The following is a 16,183-nucleotide window of genomic DNA, read 5'->3' on the forward strand; positions in this document are numbered from 1 at the left end:
GATTTATGTCTTCAGGAACCATCAGACAGAGTAGGGACCGAATTGAGAGACGACTAACACATTTTATTTATCAAAACTTCACTGTTCTGGTTCACTCTCAGCGTCTCATAGCAGCGTTTTCAGAGAAAAAGCTGTAAAAAGCTGCTGAACACGACCTGCTCACAGTCAGCTGTAGACTAGCTGGTGAACATAGTGGAGCATTTAGCAGCTAAAGGAGCTGGTAGAGAGCAAAAACAGCTAAAGGAGAGTGAATATTGGACAGAAACTCGATTCCACATGAACGATAATGTTGCTCCGTAACTGCTGGATGTGGAAATAAACAACTGTTTACCAACAAGTTCAACATATCAACTGAAAGCTGATGATGAGTCAGAGTTGAGTTCACTGCTTGTTTCTGATGAAGACTAGAGGACAGATCATTGAGGTTTGTTTATGATAAAGACGTCAATATCAGCTGATTTGTTATTATCAGGTCTTTTACAATCAAATATTTGTGTGTATCAGCATCTGTGAGGCTCTGTGAGACCTGTAATTAAAATGATAAGTTAGAATATGTAACGATCAGCAGAGTAAAACTGCTTTAAAGACGCCCCGCCCCCTGCTGGAGGTAAAGGTGAGCGTGATGTCATCTCTCCTGCAGTGGGGGGGGGGCGGGGCCTCTGTCCTCACCTCGTCCTCTGCCGGTGGAGAAACATTTGAAGATGACCATCCTCATGTCCAGACCCTCCTGGATCCAGATCTTGTTCATGATGCGGATGATCTGCAGAGTCAGCATGTCCTGCCGCAGGTCGTCCCCCGACTGGAACGGAGACAGAGACGTCAGCCAGAGGTCAGAGGTCAACAGTGTTTCATCATCATCATCATCATCTACTGAACATCACGTCATGACTGTGCAGATTCAGGCTGGAGATGAAAAAACAAACATCTGACCTTGAAGATGACGTTGACGTTGTCTCCCAGAGGGTCGAGGTTTTGGAAGGACAGTTTGAGAGGAACAGCGTTGGAGTTGAAGAAGGAGCACGACTAAAAATCACAGAGAAGAAGAACTTACACATATTTATCTGTTGTCCACTGATTGCTTTCTGGTCATTTTGTGGGCTTCTTGTTGTTTCTAAATTATGTTGGCTTAGTTTCTTTGTTGTTGTTTGTTTGTTTGTTTGTCTCAGGGGGGTCTGCTGCATCACCCTCCGGCTCCTCTCACATCGTTTTAAATGCTGTATTATCTGGACTTTATGCAGTTTTATGTTTGTGCAAATAAAATGTCATTATTTACAAAAAAAATGCAGCCGGTGAAGATGACGACTCACATAGAAGCAGAAAGCAGATGTTTATTTTATTATAATATTATTTATTTTATCTGAACAAACGAACAAACAAAAAAAAGGATAAAGATCGATGCAGCAGAAGCTCTTACATTAGCCAACTAACGCTGACTCACATGACATCATCAGTGACATCATCAGCTCCCTGTGTGTGTGTGTGTGTGTGTGTGTGTGTGCGTAGGTGTGTGTGTGTGTGTGTAGGTGTGTGTGTGTGTGTGTAGGTGTGTGTGTGTGTGTGCGTAGGTGTGTGTGTGTGTGTGTGTAGGTGTGTGTGTGTGTGTGTGTAGGTGTGTGTGTGTGTAGGTGTGTGTGTGTGTGTGTGTAGGTGTGTGTGTGTGTGTGTGTGTGTGTGTGTGTAGGTGTGTGTGTGTGTGTGTGTGTGTGTAGGTGTGTGTGTGTGTGTGTGTGTGTGTGTGTGTGTAGGTGTGTGTGTGTGTGTGTGTAGGTGTGTGTGTGTGTGTGTGTGTGTGTAGGTGTGTGTGTGTGTGTGTAGGTGTGTGTGTGTGTGTGTGTGTGTGTGTAGGTGTGTGTAGGTGTGTGTGTGTGTGTGTGTGTGTGTAGGTGTGTGTGTGTGTGTGTGTGTGTGTAGGTGTGTGTGTGTGTGTGTGTGTGTGTGTGTGTGTGTGTAGGTGTGTGTGTGTGTGTGTGTAGGTGTGTGTGTGTGTGTGTGTGTGTGTGTGTAGGTGTGTGTGTGTGTGTGTAGGTGTGTGTGTGTGTGTGTGTAGGTGTGTGTGTGTGTAGGTGTGTGTGTGTGTGTGTGTAGGTGTGTGTGTGTGTGTTCTTACCTGGATGTTGATTCCTCGGACCAGCAGGGCCGGGTTCAGAGGAAGTCTACAGCTGCTGTTCACAGAGAAGAACTGCTTCATCTCCTCCAGACCGTCTCTGAGGACAGACTGTCACACACACACACACACACACACACACACACACACACACACACACACATGGCAGTTATTACATACGACTCTTCATGTTACTACAATAAGAGCACATGAAACATGAAATGTTTTATTCTCTTGTTTCAATGTTATTAATATTTTTTAACAGAAATATAATTTGATGTAAAGCAGTTTGAGCTGCTGTGAAAACTGCTGTATACATTAAAGTCATTATTATTATTATTATTATTATTATACTGCTGTGACGTCTGATTTATTAATCAGTGTTTAATTAACATGGGAGGTAAATGGAAGCGGGTGCTGCCCTCTGCTGGACTGACACTGAACTGTCTGAAATATTCTTCTAAATGTTCAAACACAAATACGTTTGTATATTTTTACCAGATAATTTTTTCGTTAATGCAGTTAATGATTTCATTTTTGATGAACTGCTGTAACGAGCAAACTTCTCCGGGGGATCAATAAGTCTGATCATAGTGACATCACAGTTTATAAAGATGATCAGAGCTTTCAAATCTAATCAATAATCAACTCCACGCATTTGGGCCAGTTCATTTTATATATATATGATATTTAAAATGATGGTTTTCCAGGTTTTCCAGGTTTTCCATGAATCCTGGATTGATTTGACGAGTTAACTGTCCAGGTGTGTCCCTCCCACCTGTCTGCTGGACGGCGTGGCGTCTCGGACTTTCTGCGCCACCTTGGCGAGGACGGAGACGAGCCAGCACTGACGGTCGAACTCGTCACGGAGACCTCGACCGACGCAGCAGAGCAGAGCGGCGAGCAGGTGCTGATAGCGAGCGCTGAACTGGCTGTCCTGCAGGTTGTCCTTCAGCAGCCTGACACACAGCAACCACACACAAGTGTCCCTTTAACCGCAGTGCAGATCCATCACAGCATGACATCATTTATTGATGATTAACTGGAGATTTCCAACATCAGAGTTTGACACTAACGACATCAACGTTCACAGCGAGACACTTCATCTAACAGGAAGTAAAGTGCAAAAGCCCGACCCCTCAGATTTATCTGCTGACCCTTTGGAGGGGCCCGACCCCTAGGTTGGGAACCACTGGACTAAACTAGCTAACTGTATATAAAGTAGTGTAAGCTAGCTCCACCTCCAGCAGCTACAACAGTAACATGCTGCTCTAACACTGATGCTTCACTATTAATAATCTAATGATGTCATATATAATAATATATCAGTCAGAGGGACCAAACCACTACTTTTACTGCAATACTTTAACTACATCAAGCTCATAATACTTATGTACTTTTACTGCAATACTTTAACTACATCAAGCTCATAATACTTATGTACTTTTACTGCAATACTTTAACTACATCAAGCTCATAATACTTATGTACTTTTACTGCAATACTTTAACTACATCAAGCTCATAATACTTATGTACTTTTACTGCAATACTTTAACTACATCAAGCTCATAATACTTATGTACTTTTACTGCAATACTTTAACTACATCAAGCTCATAATACTTATGTACTTTTACTGCAATACTTTAACTACATCAAGCTCATAATACTTATGTACTTTTACTGCAATACTTTAACTACATCAAGCTCATAATACTTATGTACTTTTACTGCAGTACTTTACTACTCGTGTCTTCTTGTGTGTGTGCTGTTTACTGAGCGTCAGGCTGCAGCTCACCAGAAGAGGTAGTGAGCGATGCGAACGTCTCCGACGGCTCTGCGTAACAGGAAGCGGACCAGAGAGCTGTCCAGGTAACACTCGTACTTCAGAGCCTGAGACAGAAACACAGAACAGCTGATCACATGATCTGCAGTAACATCAGCTGTTAGCTGCTGTCTGCAGGAACAGGAATCAACCACTAGACTGTCTCCACGGTTTCCTCTCCTGGTTACTGGTTACTGGTTACTGGTTACTGGTCACTGGTTACTGGTTACTGGGCACTGGTGACTAGTTACTGGTGACTGGTTACTGGTGACTGGTGACTGGTCGGCCTGGAGTCTCATACTGGGTTCAGGTTTATTCTGGGATGAGATCTGGTCTTGTTATAGAAGATCATCAGTTCATAATATACACACTGTTAAAGATTAAACTATTCAACAGCATAAATTGTTAAAATTAGCGTTACCATAACAACATTAAAATGCTGCTGTCAGCAGAATATTGATCACTATTAATATTCCAATGAAAAGGTAAATAAAACACTAACGTGGGGACATTCTGCTGCGATGCTTCTGTATTTGTGTATTTTTACTTGTAACGGAGTATTTTTATTGGAGTATTGCTACTTTGCTTTAGTGAAGGTCCCAGTAGGATCCAGTTCTCTCTGCTGTCATACTGGTTTATTGATCTGAATGAGTTTGTATTAATTAAAGATCAGAAACATGGCGGCTTCTTACTGCAACATGAAGAGAACAGAAATAAAGAGCTGCTTTCTAATGAAGACACATGAACAGTCTCTCCGACGCAAAGCGTGATGATACATCATGAATGTGACCAGCGAAGCGTCTCAGCACCTGTCAGGTGATCACACAGCGTGATGTCACATTACCTGGACCAGCTGAGGCAGGAAGTCCAGCAGCTCCGGCTCTGAGATGGAGTCCATCCACTGGACGGCGGTCCTCCTCAGCTCCTGGTCCGGGAACCTGCAACACACACAATGATGTCACTCAGGTCAGGAGGTCAGACCGCCAGACGGACAGGTGAGTCGGCGGGCGGGGACGTACGAGGCGTGCAGGAGTCCCAGGGCGTCCAGGTGACCCAGACAGGCCCACTGCCTCAGCAGAGCGTAGATGTCGGGCAGGCAGGCCCACTGCCAGCAGGGGGCGCTCGCCAGAACCAGAGGCAGCGCCGCGCTCTCCGCCTGACAGAACGCCTTCTTCTCCCACAGCAGCCGCTTGTCCTCCGCCGTCAACCTGCACACACACACACACACACACATATCAATATATCAGTATCAGTATCAGTATCAATAACATCAACCTGCACACACACACACAGATATCAATATATCAATATCAGTATCAATAACGTCAGTCTGCACACAGTGTGTGTGTATATATGTGTGTGTTTGTGTATATGTGTGTGTGTGTGTGTGTGTGTATGTGTGTGTGTGTGTATATGTGTGTGTGTGTGTATGTGTATATGCGTGTGTGTGTGTGTATATGTGTATGTGTGTATATGTGTATATGTGTGTGTATGCGTGTATGTGTGTGTGTGTGTGTGTATATGTGTGTGTGTGTATGTGTGTGTGTGTATGTGTATATGTGTGTGTGTGTCTCTGACCAGAACGCCGCCTTCTTGTGCAGGACGTCCTGTAGTTGGATCTGACTGACGGCGTCCAGCCTGCTGAAGTCGTACTGAGGACAGAAATCTGCTGGAGACGGAGTACTGAACCGAACCTCGAAGGACGAGGTGGGGAAGTCCACCTGAGACACACACAGACACACAGACACAGACACACAGACAGACAGACACAGACACACAGACACAGACACACAGACAGACAGACACAGACACACAGACACAGACACACAGACAGACAGACACAGACACACAGACACAGACACACAGACAGACAGACACAGACACACAGACACAGACATGTCAAATCTTCAGGTCTGTGTTAATTCACATTAATAATTCTATTAATTGTTATAATTAATTACTTATCATTGATAATAATAATAATAATTATTGCAATTAATCAACTGTGCTCCTCACAGATCCAACTGTTGGTGCCCGAATTATTGATTGATATCAATAGTCTTTTCATAATTCATAATTATCTAAAATAACGTAATCGATGAGCAGAACAGCTGCAGCTGTACAGTGATGAAGGTGAGTCTCACCTGCAGGATGACGCTGTCCGGCTGGCTGAAGTTCGGAGAGCTGGAGCGAGCGTTTCCTGTCCTCCCCGGGGTCGAAGGCCACAGACCCAGCAACTTCCTGCCACACGTCAGCACGCTGCACACACACACACACACACACACACACACACACACACACAGGATGATGGTCAGTCAGCACACTTCCTGCTGTAGACACCAGGAAGTGTGTGTGTGTGTGTGTGTGTGTGTGTGTGTGTGTGTGTACAGTAGAGACTCTGATGCTGTAATAATGAGGCCGATACCTACGGTGGCCCCTGAGGACAAAAAGCATCAGTTTACCAGAGAAAGACCAAACATGAAGGGAAACGCTCCAAATCCAGAAATGCAACAAAGACCCAAACAACATCTGAATTATCCACTAATGTTATTTCTTTATTTATTCAGTTATTTGTTCTTCTTCCTGTGTGATATTTTGCTTTTACTGAATGTAAAAGCTTGTTAATCTCTTTACTGGATGTGTTTTAATCGTCAGTTTCCTCTGGTAGTTTAATATGTTACTGATGCAGCGTTTGATTTTTACCTGTTTTTGTATTTGTTGCATTTCTCGATCTTTCTCTTATTAAACTGATGCTTTTTTTTATCAATGTGTGTCACAGCTTTCTTCACCCTGACAGGATGTTTACAGTCATGGACGCTGTGATGCTGCCGGCATCGACAGTTAAAAATACGCTATCAGAGGAGCCGAGTGTTTCCTGTCGGCTGCGTCTCTGATGGAGGGAACGTTTTACTCACACGTTCAACTTTGATGATCTTTACACATCGGCTCCATCATTTAACGTTTTCAGAGATTTAATATTGATTTATAAAGTCCAACATTCATATGTGAAGCTGCATGATAATCATTAAAATATATTTATATAATATAAACGGCACCAAAACCTGCTGGAATCACTTTACCTCACATTTTTATTAAGAAACACATATTTTTTTATTGCATCACAGACAGAACACACATCTTTTATAGTGAAAACAAACAATTAAACAATCTTAAATAAGGTCATCATAAATCATGAGGCCCCCTACAGAAATAAATAAATAAATAAATAAATAAATAAATAAATAACAGCAGTGTTGTGAGTCTGTTCTGTCTTACATGATACTTTTAAATCCGGCTTCTACCATGATGTCAGATGGTCAAACAGTAATATATATATATATATATATATATATATATTATTTACTCGACTAAATAAACAGGAACAAAACTAAAGTCCACCATCAACTTCTCTAATGTCTCATATATATCAAATATTTTATATAAAAATCTCTTTTCTGTTTGTAAAACATTTAAATATTTTTAATGACTCGTCTTGAGCTGACATCATCAAACCGCACCTGAGTGACATCACAGCAGGAAGTGTGTGTTTGAGTTTTAACGTGTAAGCCCCGCCCATGCGTCACATGACTGAATATCTCCAGTTTAATGTGTGAGACGCCCGAATCTACCGACAGGTACGGTGAGACGTCATGTGACTCACTGTCTGAAGTTGAACAGCGGCATGGTGACCCAGCCCAGAGCCTCGATGCTGCGGCGCTGCTTCCCCTTCTCGTCGGCTCCGGGCGGCGGCAGACAGCTGGCGTACAGCGTCACCGTCAGCTGAGACTCTCGGGGCAGCTGGTTGATCTGCACCGGGAAACAAACCCTGCACACACACACACACACACACGCCACGATCAAAGTTCAATGTCAAACAGCAGCTGGCGCTAATCCTCCAGCCGCTGCAAGAAGAGAACGCAGCGAGATGATGTCATTAAAAGAGCAGCGGTCAGTTCTGTTCAAGTCAAAAGACTTTATTTGTTGCTCAATTTAGATAAAAGACACAAATATGACAAATATGTTGCTTAACACATCGACCACGAAGCTTCATATTATAACAGAACTTTTCTTTATGCTTCGTCGAGGACGTGTTCAGTATTATGATTAATGATGTCACAGTCGCTTCTTCTCCTTCTGACAAAGACAAATGAAAATGTTAAAATATTTTCAACAGAAGAGAAACAAAACGTCAGTTTTCTCCAAACGAGTTCAGTTTCCAGCACCGACGCTGCTGAGTCACTAAATGTCAAACAGTTCAACATCTGTGAAGGTCTGAACACCTTCAACACGTACTGAAGGCAGCAGTGAACAACCTGCATCATGACCGACAACAGACACAATAACACAACTCGTCTATATATAGAAAGAATAAACGGGAAGTGAGAGAGAAGTCGACCCTGCCGTGAAAACTGATTCAGACTGTTTGTAACTTCTGATGATCTCAATGGAAATAAGATATTTAGCTGCTGAAAACTAAATGTTCAGAATAAATAAGTTTGCATCATCATCAGCTGATCCAGTGATGTCACTGTTGCAGTCTCTGTCTGCTGGTCTTCACCATCTTTAAACGTTTTATGATGTTTCATTTCTGTTTTTATTTGTTTTCCGATCAATAACTGTTTATTAAACTGTTTATTGATTCTTTATGGGCTGAAGAGTCAGTATCATTTCTATTCATCCATCAGTCAACACTGACTCAATATAACACATTTACTGACAGTTTTATATTCAAAACAAACCTGATTTGAATTATTATATTTATTCTGTTTTCCACCAGAGATCCTTCTCTCAGTGTTTTGCTTCATTTGCTAAAATGTAACAATAAGAGTTTAATGAAATCATAAAGGAGAAAATAAAAGAGCACAGTGAGGTCACCCGTCAATCATCATCATCATCATCAGCAGGTATCTTCATCATTTCAACTGTTAATTGTAGCAACTGTCAACTGTAGCAGGTGATGTCACACTGTAGCAGGTGATGTCACGCTGTAGCAGGTGATGTCACGCTGTAGCAGGTGATGTCACGCTGTAGCAGGTGATGTCACACTGTGCCAGGTGATGTCACACTGTAGCAGGTGATGTCACACTGTAGCAGGTGATGTCACACTGTGCCAGGTGATGTCACACTGTAGCAGGTGATGTCACACTGTAGCAGGTGATGTCACGCTGTAGCAGGTGATGTCACACTGTGCCAGGTGATGTCACCCTGTGCCAGGTGATGTCACACTGTAGCAGGTGATGTCACACTGCAGCAGGTGATGTCACGCTGTAGCAGGTGATGTCACGCTGTACCAGGTGATGTCACACTGTAGCAGGTGATGTCACCCTGTACCAGGTGATGTCACATTGTAGCAGGTGATGTCACACTGCAGCAGGTGATGTCACACTGTAGCAGGTGATGTCACGCTGTACCAGGTGATGTCACACTGTAGCAGGTGATGTCACCCTGTAGCAGGTGATGTCACCCTGTAGCAGGTGATGTCACACTGTAGCAGGTGATGTCACGCTGTACCAGGTGATGTCACACTGTAGCAGGTGATGTCACGCTGTACCAGGTGAGGCGAGCGTACGTACCTCTGGTCCCACACCACCAGGTGGAACAGGTATTTGCTGACGGACTGTTTGCTGGTGTGCTGCGGCGCGCAGAGCTCCGCCCCTCCGTGAGTCAGCGAGCAGGACAGGAAGAAACCCTCGTAACTGAGAGGAAGAGGAAACGTGATGAACGCTCGTCACAAACATCAGATTTAAAACATGTTGCATCATTTCCTGTTTGTATAAAACTGTGATTAAGTTATTATTAGTTCTTTCATTTCTCAACAAACTAACGAGACCAAACTCTTCATGATGAAGGATCACGTGACCCAGTGCAGCGGTGAGGAATCAGATATATCAGCTGTGATACACACACAACACTGGTTAGTAAATCAGTTCATTGTTGGTTTGGATCCAAACATGAAGACAAATACAGAAAATCAGCAGAATGATCCTTTAAGTGGATGATCCTGTTAATGTCATAAAACTTAAATTAATAATAACAATAACAATGATCAAGTGAATGAATGAACTTTAAACAGAACCTTTCATGTTCATTAAACTGCATCTTCACAGTTTCTCTGGACAGAAAGAAAATACAACGCTTATGAAAAAGTCATTAAATAAAATGTGATAAATCATAAAAGATTAAAACAGACAGCTGCTAGTTATAAGTCATCTGTTCACTTAAAGGATCATGTGGTGCAGTTGTGTGTGACGGATCATTTCCTGTTGTTCTGCTGGTTCTCCTCTGACCTTTGACCTCACCCTAACCCAACCTGTTTCCTCCTCTCAGATAGTTTTTCGCTGGTGTGTTCAGTCGAACACGGAGCTCAGAGCTCAGAGTTCTTAAAAACAGAAAACCGTCCGTGAGTCAAATGAAAAGAATTCCTGAACTGGCAGCAAACAACAAACAGCTGAGCAGCATTAAAACAGGAAGCAGCCTGCAGATCACAACAACAACACGTTTCAATCACTGTTCACCAAAACCCACCAAACAGCAGCTCACAGCTCTTCATCACACTCTTCATCACACTCTGACTAAACATGACACACGTCGGACTTTTAGGCGTCAACTGTTTCAATCTTTCAGGGCTGCGACTAATAAATATTTTCAAACATTTTATTGATTAATCTGCTGATCATTTCCTCATTTAACGCAGGGTCCCGGTGAATACTCTTCTCTGATTGGCTGGCTCACGTAGTTCGGCTCAAGTTTAATCACCTTCTAAATCCATCCGCTTCCTGACCTGTAACCATGGCAACGTTCAAGCTGTCACAGCTGACTGGTTACGAGACGCAGCAGAGGAAGAAGACACGAAGAAGAAAGAAACCAAGTGAAAAGCGGCAGAAGGAACCGAAGAGGTTGAAATGAGGAAGAGGAGGATGAGACGACTTCCTCTACCAGGAAGTAAACAACGCTGCCGTTCTGCTTAATGACACCTTACGTGAATTTAATGCTTCGGTTCAGGCTGGTGGCGAGTACAGCGTGGCAGGTTGTCATGACAACGGTAGCCTCCTGCTTCATAACCTTTTGAACTACACGCCTACACACACACACACACACACACACACACTCACACACACACTCACACACACACTCACACACACACACTCTCACACACTCACACTCACACACACACACACACACACAGATGGTGTGACAGCCAGTTGCCAGGCAAAGCCACTGGCTCCACCCCCTCTCAGAGGTCAGAGGTCAGCCCTTTGTCACAATACAATCCTGTGTGTGTGTGTGTGTGAGTGTGTGTATGTGTGTGTGTGTGTGTGTGTAGCTGACAGTCTGAACTGCTTTTGTTTCAGATTCACTGAGTCATCAGTCTGTTTGTTGTGTGTGATGAACACTGCAGCCTGTAGGAGGCGCCGTGTGTGTATCTGTGTGTGTAGCTGTGTGTGTGTATGTGTGTAGCTGTGTGTGTAGCTGTGTGTGTGTGTGTGTAGGTGTGTGTGTGTGTGTGTGTGTGTGTATGTGTGTAGCTGTGTGTGTAGGTGTGTAGTCGTGTGTGTGCATGTGTGTGTAGGTGTGTGTGTGTGTGTGTGTGTGTGTGTAGGTGTGTGTGTGTGTGTGTGTGTGTGTGTGTAGGTGTGTGTGTAGGTGTGTGTGTGTGTGTGTAGGTGTGTGTGTGTGTGTGTGTGTGTAGGTGTGTGTGTGCGTGTGTGTGTAGCTGTGTGCGTGTGTGTGTGTGTGTAGGTGTGTGTGTGTGTGTGTGTGTGTAGGTGTGTGTGCGTGTGTGTGTGTGTGTGCGTGTGTGTGTGTGTGTGTGTGGTCGTACCTGGCGGCCCAGGTGATGGGGATGCGGTGTGCGGCGTACACGTTGAAGGACAGCACGTTGGTGACGTGGCCGGCCTCCTGGACGGGCGCCGTGCTGCTGAGGCTCTGCGGCGTCGGGTGGAAGTTAGCGTTGAATGTGCTGCAGTACAGCTCCACCAGGTCCAAGATGGCCGCCGTCAACTTCTCCACCACTTTCTCTGTGAGACAAGAAGAAGATCACATGATCACATGTGAGGGTAACAAACCTGCCAGACAAAGCTGAGGGCATGACATCACGCTCATCCTCCACAGTGATTGGTCAGCTGTGTGTGAACTTTACCTCTGTTCTCTCTGACCGCCAGCACTGATGCATCCTGGGAGGACAGAGCACATTGTCACATGGTTAATCTTCATCTCCGCACATGAAACTCTGACAGTAAACAAACATCTGACTCTTCGCTTCATTCACCTTCAGGACTTTGGGCTGCAGGCGACAGGGGCATGCTGGGAGCTGGTTGAGGGCAGACGTCACATCAGGCGTCTCCACGGCAGCTAACGAGCTGCAGAGCGCCTTCACCGATTGGACGAGACGCTCCACGTGCAGCGGCAGCTCCACCTTCAGAGAGGAAACAGGAGAAGAAGAAGAAGAAGTGTGTGTTTACCGGCTGCTCAGTCAGTTAGATCAACATCAGTATCAGATCAGCCTGTATCAGCAGATAATCAATACTTCAGGCCTTTGATCAGCGTCATTACCTCTGACAGCAGGAAGGACTCGGCTTCGTTGTGAAACGGTTGTGAAACGTGTCCAGCAGCAGAGTCAGAGCCTCCCTGTTCAGACAGGAGAGAAAACTTAAGACGTGGAAACAGATTCACCTGTGTGCAGCACGGCACAGGCCCCGCCCCTCACCTGGTGACGGTCTGTTTGATTGGACGCTCCTGCAGCAGGATGCTGTGGTTCATGGAGGACGCCGTCTCATCGTCTTCTTTCTGTTCAATTACATTCATATAAAAACATCCAGATGAAACATCTCTTTCTGTCCTGAACTGGACCAGTGATAAAAAACCAGACCGCTGAACTGGTTTTCTGCCATTGGCTGGTCTGTGGTGACAGGTAGAGTACAAACGGTGACATCACCTGGAGCAGCCAATAGCAGAGAGCCTGCTTTTCACCTGTAGGTGTCGGGTTTCACACTGGTTTTTTTATTTTTAGCTTTATTTCCACTCTTTCTCTAACTGGGAACGTTGGTGTTGGCAGCAGTAGAAGAAGAACTCAAAGCTTTGAAGTAAAACTATTAATACTGCAGAGTAAAAGGTATCCCACAATGCATTTTGCACCAACTGGCAGTGAGATTAAACTGTTAATATGTCACCAGTGACTCCAGTCTGTAAAGCTGCTGGGATGTCAGACTCCCAGCTGATTCACCGCCGGCTCTAACGTCTCCGCAGCGTCTTCATATCTGATTTAAGTCCTTCTGGAGGATAAATGTTGAAGCTGCAACATCAGTTTGAATGTTTGAAAGTGAAGCTTCATGTTTTTAACGTCGTCCTGTAACTGTAATCTACTGACCGTCTGGAGCTTTTAATTCTCATATTCTGCTGGATAGTTGAATCAATAATGATGCATCATATCTGAACCTGCAGCAGGAAATGTAGTTTATTGTTTTCCTGAAGTTCAAGTACACAGATGCATATTTTTTTAAGTACTTTGTAAGTTATTTCGGGGCACAATGAGTTAGAATAGTAACATAACCTCAGGCAGGTTCCTTCCTTGTCGGAGCTCAAATAAAGGAAACTTTATGTTTGAAGTGTGAGTGTTTCTGTCTGTGACACTAACCTGAAGCTGCAGAGCAGAAACACTCAGTGACAGTCGGCGCATGTTGTTGTTGTTTAGTACGACTGACGGACATGTGTTTGTTCGCGCTTCCTGTATTTACACTCGTGTGTTTCAGGGCTTTTCTCCTCGTGTCCTGCGTCCGTCAGCGACGCCGGATCCACGTCTGCAGCTGGTTTACATGTTAACAGACACTTTGTGTTTCTTACATCTGACGACACAAACAGACGCTAGAAAATAAGCAGTAAACTACAGATAATCAATCAATAAAATGGTTTTTAGGAAGTATGTGAGCCGGTGCAGCAGAACCAGACCCGACAGAACGCCGCAGCACTGATTCATGTTTAACAGTTTAAACACAAGACTGTTATCATTATGACTGTATATCGTTATTATTATCATTATTATAATAATTAGCAGCTCTCTATCAGCCATCATCAGTCCATAGTTGCTCTCTACGTTTATTATCTTTCTCATTGTAATATGATGTTGTCATTGCTGTTGTTTGTCATTACTTTTGTTTGTTTGTCTATTTGCATGATTTGTCTTTTATTTATTTATTTATTTATTTATTTATTCCTTTCCACTATGTCTCGTTAACAGTATCACCAATAAAAAAACAACAAAAACAAACAGTTTAAACACAGCGAGTTGTTCCTGATATGGATCATCTCCGGAGTCAAAGCGCTCCCGACCCGCCTCCGAGCAGGTCCCCCCCCCCCTCCTGCTTCTCTCCCTCTAACAAGCCTGAACTCATGGAGTCCAGACAGGAAGCTGTTTTTGAAGCCTCTCAGGACGTCTGGAGCTTCTGACTGAATGTTTTGAACTCTGGTTTCTCTTCTGTATTCCTGTTGGTACTTTCAGATATCTGCTTGATTTTACTTTCAGTTACTGCTGATGAAAACATTTCCTGCTGCTGCTTCGTATTAAAAGCTTTCCACTGACAAACTAATGAAACATGTTTATCCGCCGTTTTACAGCTGCGACTTTGACCGATAGTCACGGACAGTTAAAGACCTTCAAACAGGTAGCCCCGTTATAATGGAGAAACAAATCCCAGTCTAACCCAGTAAAACCCAGTAAAACCCAGTCACACCCAGTCACACCCAGTTAAACCCAGTCAAACCCAGTCAAAGAGCTACAAGAAACCGTCAAAACTACAGATCTGTTACTCAAACCTGACTAACTGAATCATGTGTGAGTGTGTGTGTGTGTGTGTGTGTGTGTGTGTGTGTGTGTGTGGTGTGTGTGTGTGTGAGTGTGTGTGTGTGTGTGTGTGTGTGTGTGTGTGTGTGTGTGTGTGTGTGGTGTGTGTGTGTGTGGTGTGTGTGTGTGTGAGTGTGTGTGTGTGTGTGTGTGTGTGTGTGGTGTGTGTCTGTGTGTGTGTGTGTGTGTGTGTGTGTGTGGTGTGTGTGTGTGTGTGTGTGTGTGGTGTGTGTGTGTGTGTGTGTGTGTGTGTGTGTGTGTGTGTGGTGTGTGTGTGTGTGTGTGTGTGTGTGTGTGTGTGGTGTGTGTGTGTGTGGTGTGTGTGTGTGTGAGTGTGTGTGTGTGTGTGGTGTGTGTGTGTGTGAGTGTGTGTGTGTGTGTGTGTGGTGTGTGTGTGTGTGTGTGGTGTGTGTGTGGTGTGTGTCTGTGTGTGTGTGTGTGTGTGTGTGTGTGTGTGTGTGTGTGGTGTGTGTGTGAGTGTGTGTGTGTGTGTGTGTGTGTGTGTGTGTGAGTGTGTGTGTGTGTGTGTGGTGTGTGTGTGTGTGTGTGTGTGTGTGTGGTGTGTGTGTGGTGTGTGTGTGTGTGTGTGGTGTGTGTGTGTGTGTGTGTGTGTGTGTGTGTGGTGTGTGTGTGTGTGTGTGTGTGTGTGTGTGTGGTGTGTGTGTGTGTGTGTGTGTGTGTTCACACCGTGCGGGACAGCTCTGTGTTGATGGCAGATCTCTTGGTGAGGAAAAGTCGGACGTCCCAGTCGAACTTCAGACACTGCTGGACGAACTCCAGACCTGCCAGAGTCTGACAACTGAAGACAGAGAGAGAGAGAGACAGACAGACAGACAGACAGACAGAGAGAGAGACAGACAGAGAGACAGACAGAGAGAGAGACAGAGAGAGAGACAGAGAGACAGAGAGAGAGACAGAGAGTTAAACAGACAGACAGAGAGAGACAGACAGACAGACAGACAGACAGACAGACAGAGAGAGACAGACAGAGAGACAGACAGAGAGAGAGACAGAGAGAGAGACAGAGAGACAGAGAGAGAGACAGAGAGAGAGACAGAGAGTTAAACAGACAGACAGAGAGAGACAGACAGACAGAGAGAGAGAGAGACAGGTGGTATATTATCGATAAGATTCCAGAAGAATAGCTGCACCAAAGCTGAGCTCCTGAATACATCTCAAAGTGGGATATTCTGCAAAATAACCTTCAGATAATCTCAACAGAAGAGGCAACAGCACTGATCAGCAAAAACAGAGGAAAACATATCATCTTTGGATATTTTTTTTAAATCAAAACAACTAGCTAGCTGTTGACTGCTAACTGCTAACTGCTAGCTGCCAAAGGAGAAACTAACAGAAGTTATTTTATGAAGACAAGAAGAAAAATGAAAGGATCCTTGTTGGTAACATTAATATATC

General features: G+C 44.3%; 1 protein-coding gene across 1 annotated transcript in view; it reads right to left on the reverse strand.

Moving 5' to 3' along the window:
- The window catches only part of pik3c2b (phosphatidylinositol-4-phosphate 3-kinase, catalytic subunit type 2 beta), a 53,151-nt gene that overhangs the window by 13,845 nt on the left and 23,123 nt on the right, over nucleotides 1-16,183 (reverse strand). The window contains 18 exon segments of the mRNA XM_067586090.1: nucleotides 670-799; nucleotides 931-1,023; nucleotides 2,108-2,215; nucleotides 2,883-3,063; nucleotides 3,904-3,998; nucleotides 4,775-4,868; nucleotides 4,950-5,138; nucleotides 5,509-5,651; nucleotides 6,075-6,189; nucleotides 7,592-7,756; nucleotides 9,504-9,626; nucleotides 11,753-11,948; nucleotides 12,071-12,104; nucleotides 12,200-12,346; nucleotides 12,484-12,519; nucleotides 12,522-12,558; nucleotides 12,638-12,717; nucleotides 15,455-15,566. Coding sequence (XP_067442191.1) covers nucleotides 670-799; nucleotides 931-1,023; nucleotides 2,108-2,215; nucleotides 2,883-3,063; nucleotides 3,904-3,998; nucleotides 4,775-4,868; nucleotides 4,950-5,138; nucleotides 5,509-5,651; nucleotides 6,075-6,189; nucleotides 7,592-7,756; nucleotides 9,504-9,626; nucleotides 11,753-11,948; nucleotides 12,071-12,104; nucleotides 12,200-12,346; nucleotides 12,484-12,519; nucleotides 12,522-12,558; nucleotides 12,638-12,717; nucleotides 15,455-15,566 — 2,078 coding nt within the window.

The sequence above is a fragment of the Thunnus thynnus genome, chromosome 4 (genome assembly GCF_963924715.1).
Source record: "Thunnus thynnus chromosome 4, fThuThy2.1, whole genome shotgun sequence".
NCBI classification, from domain to species: Eukaryota; Metazoa; Chordata; class Actinopteri; order Scombriformes; family Scombridae; genus Thunnus; species Thunnus thynnus.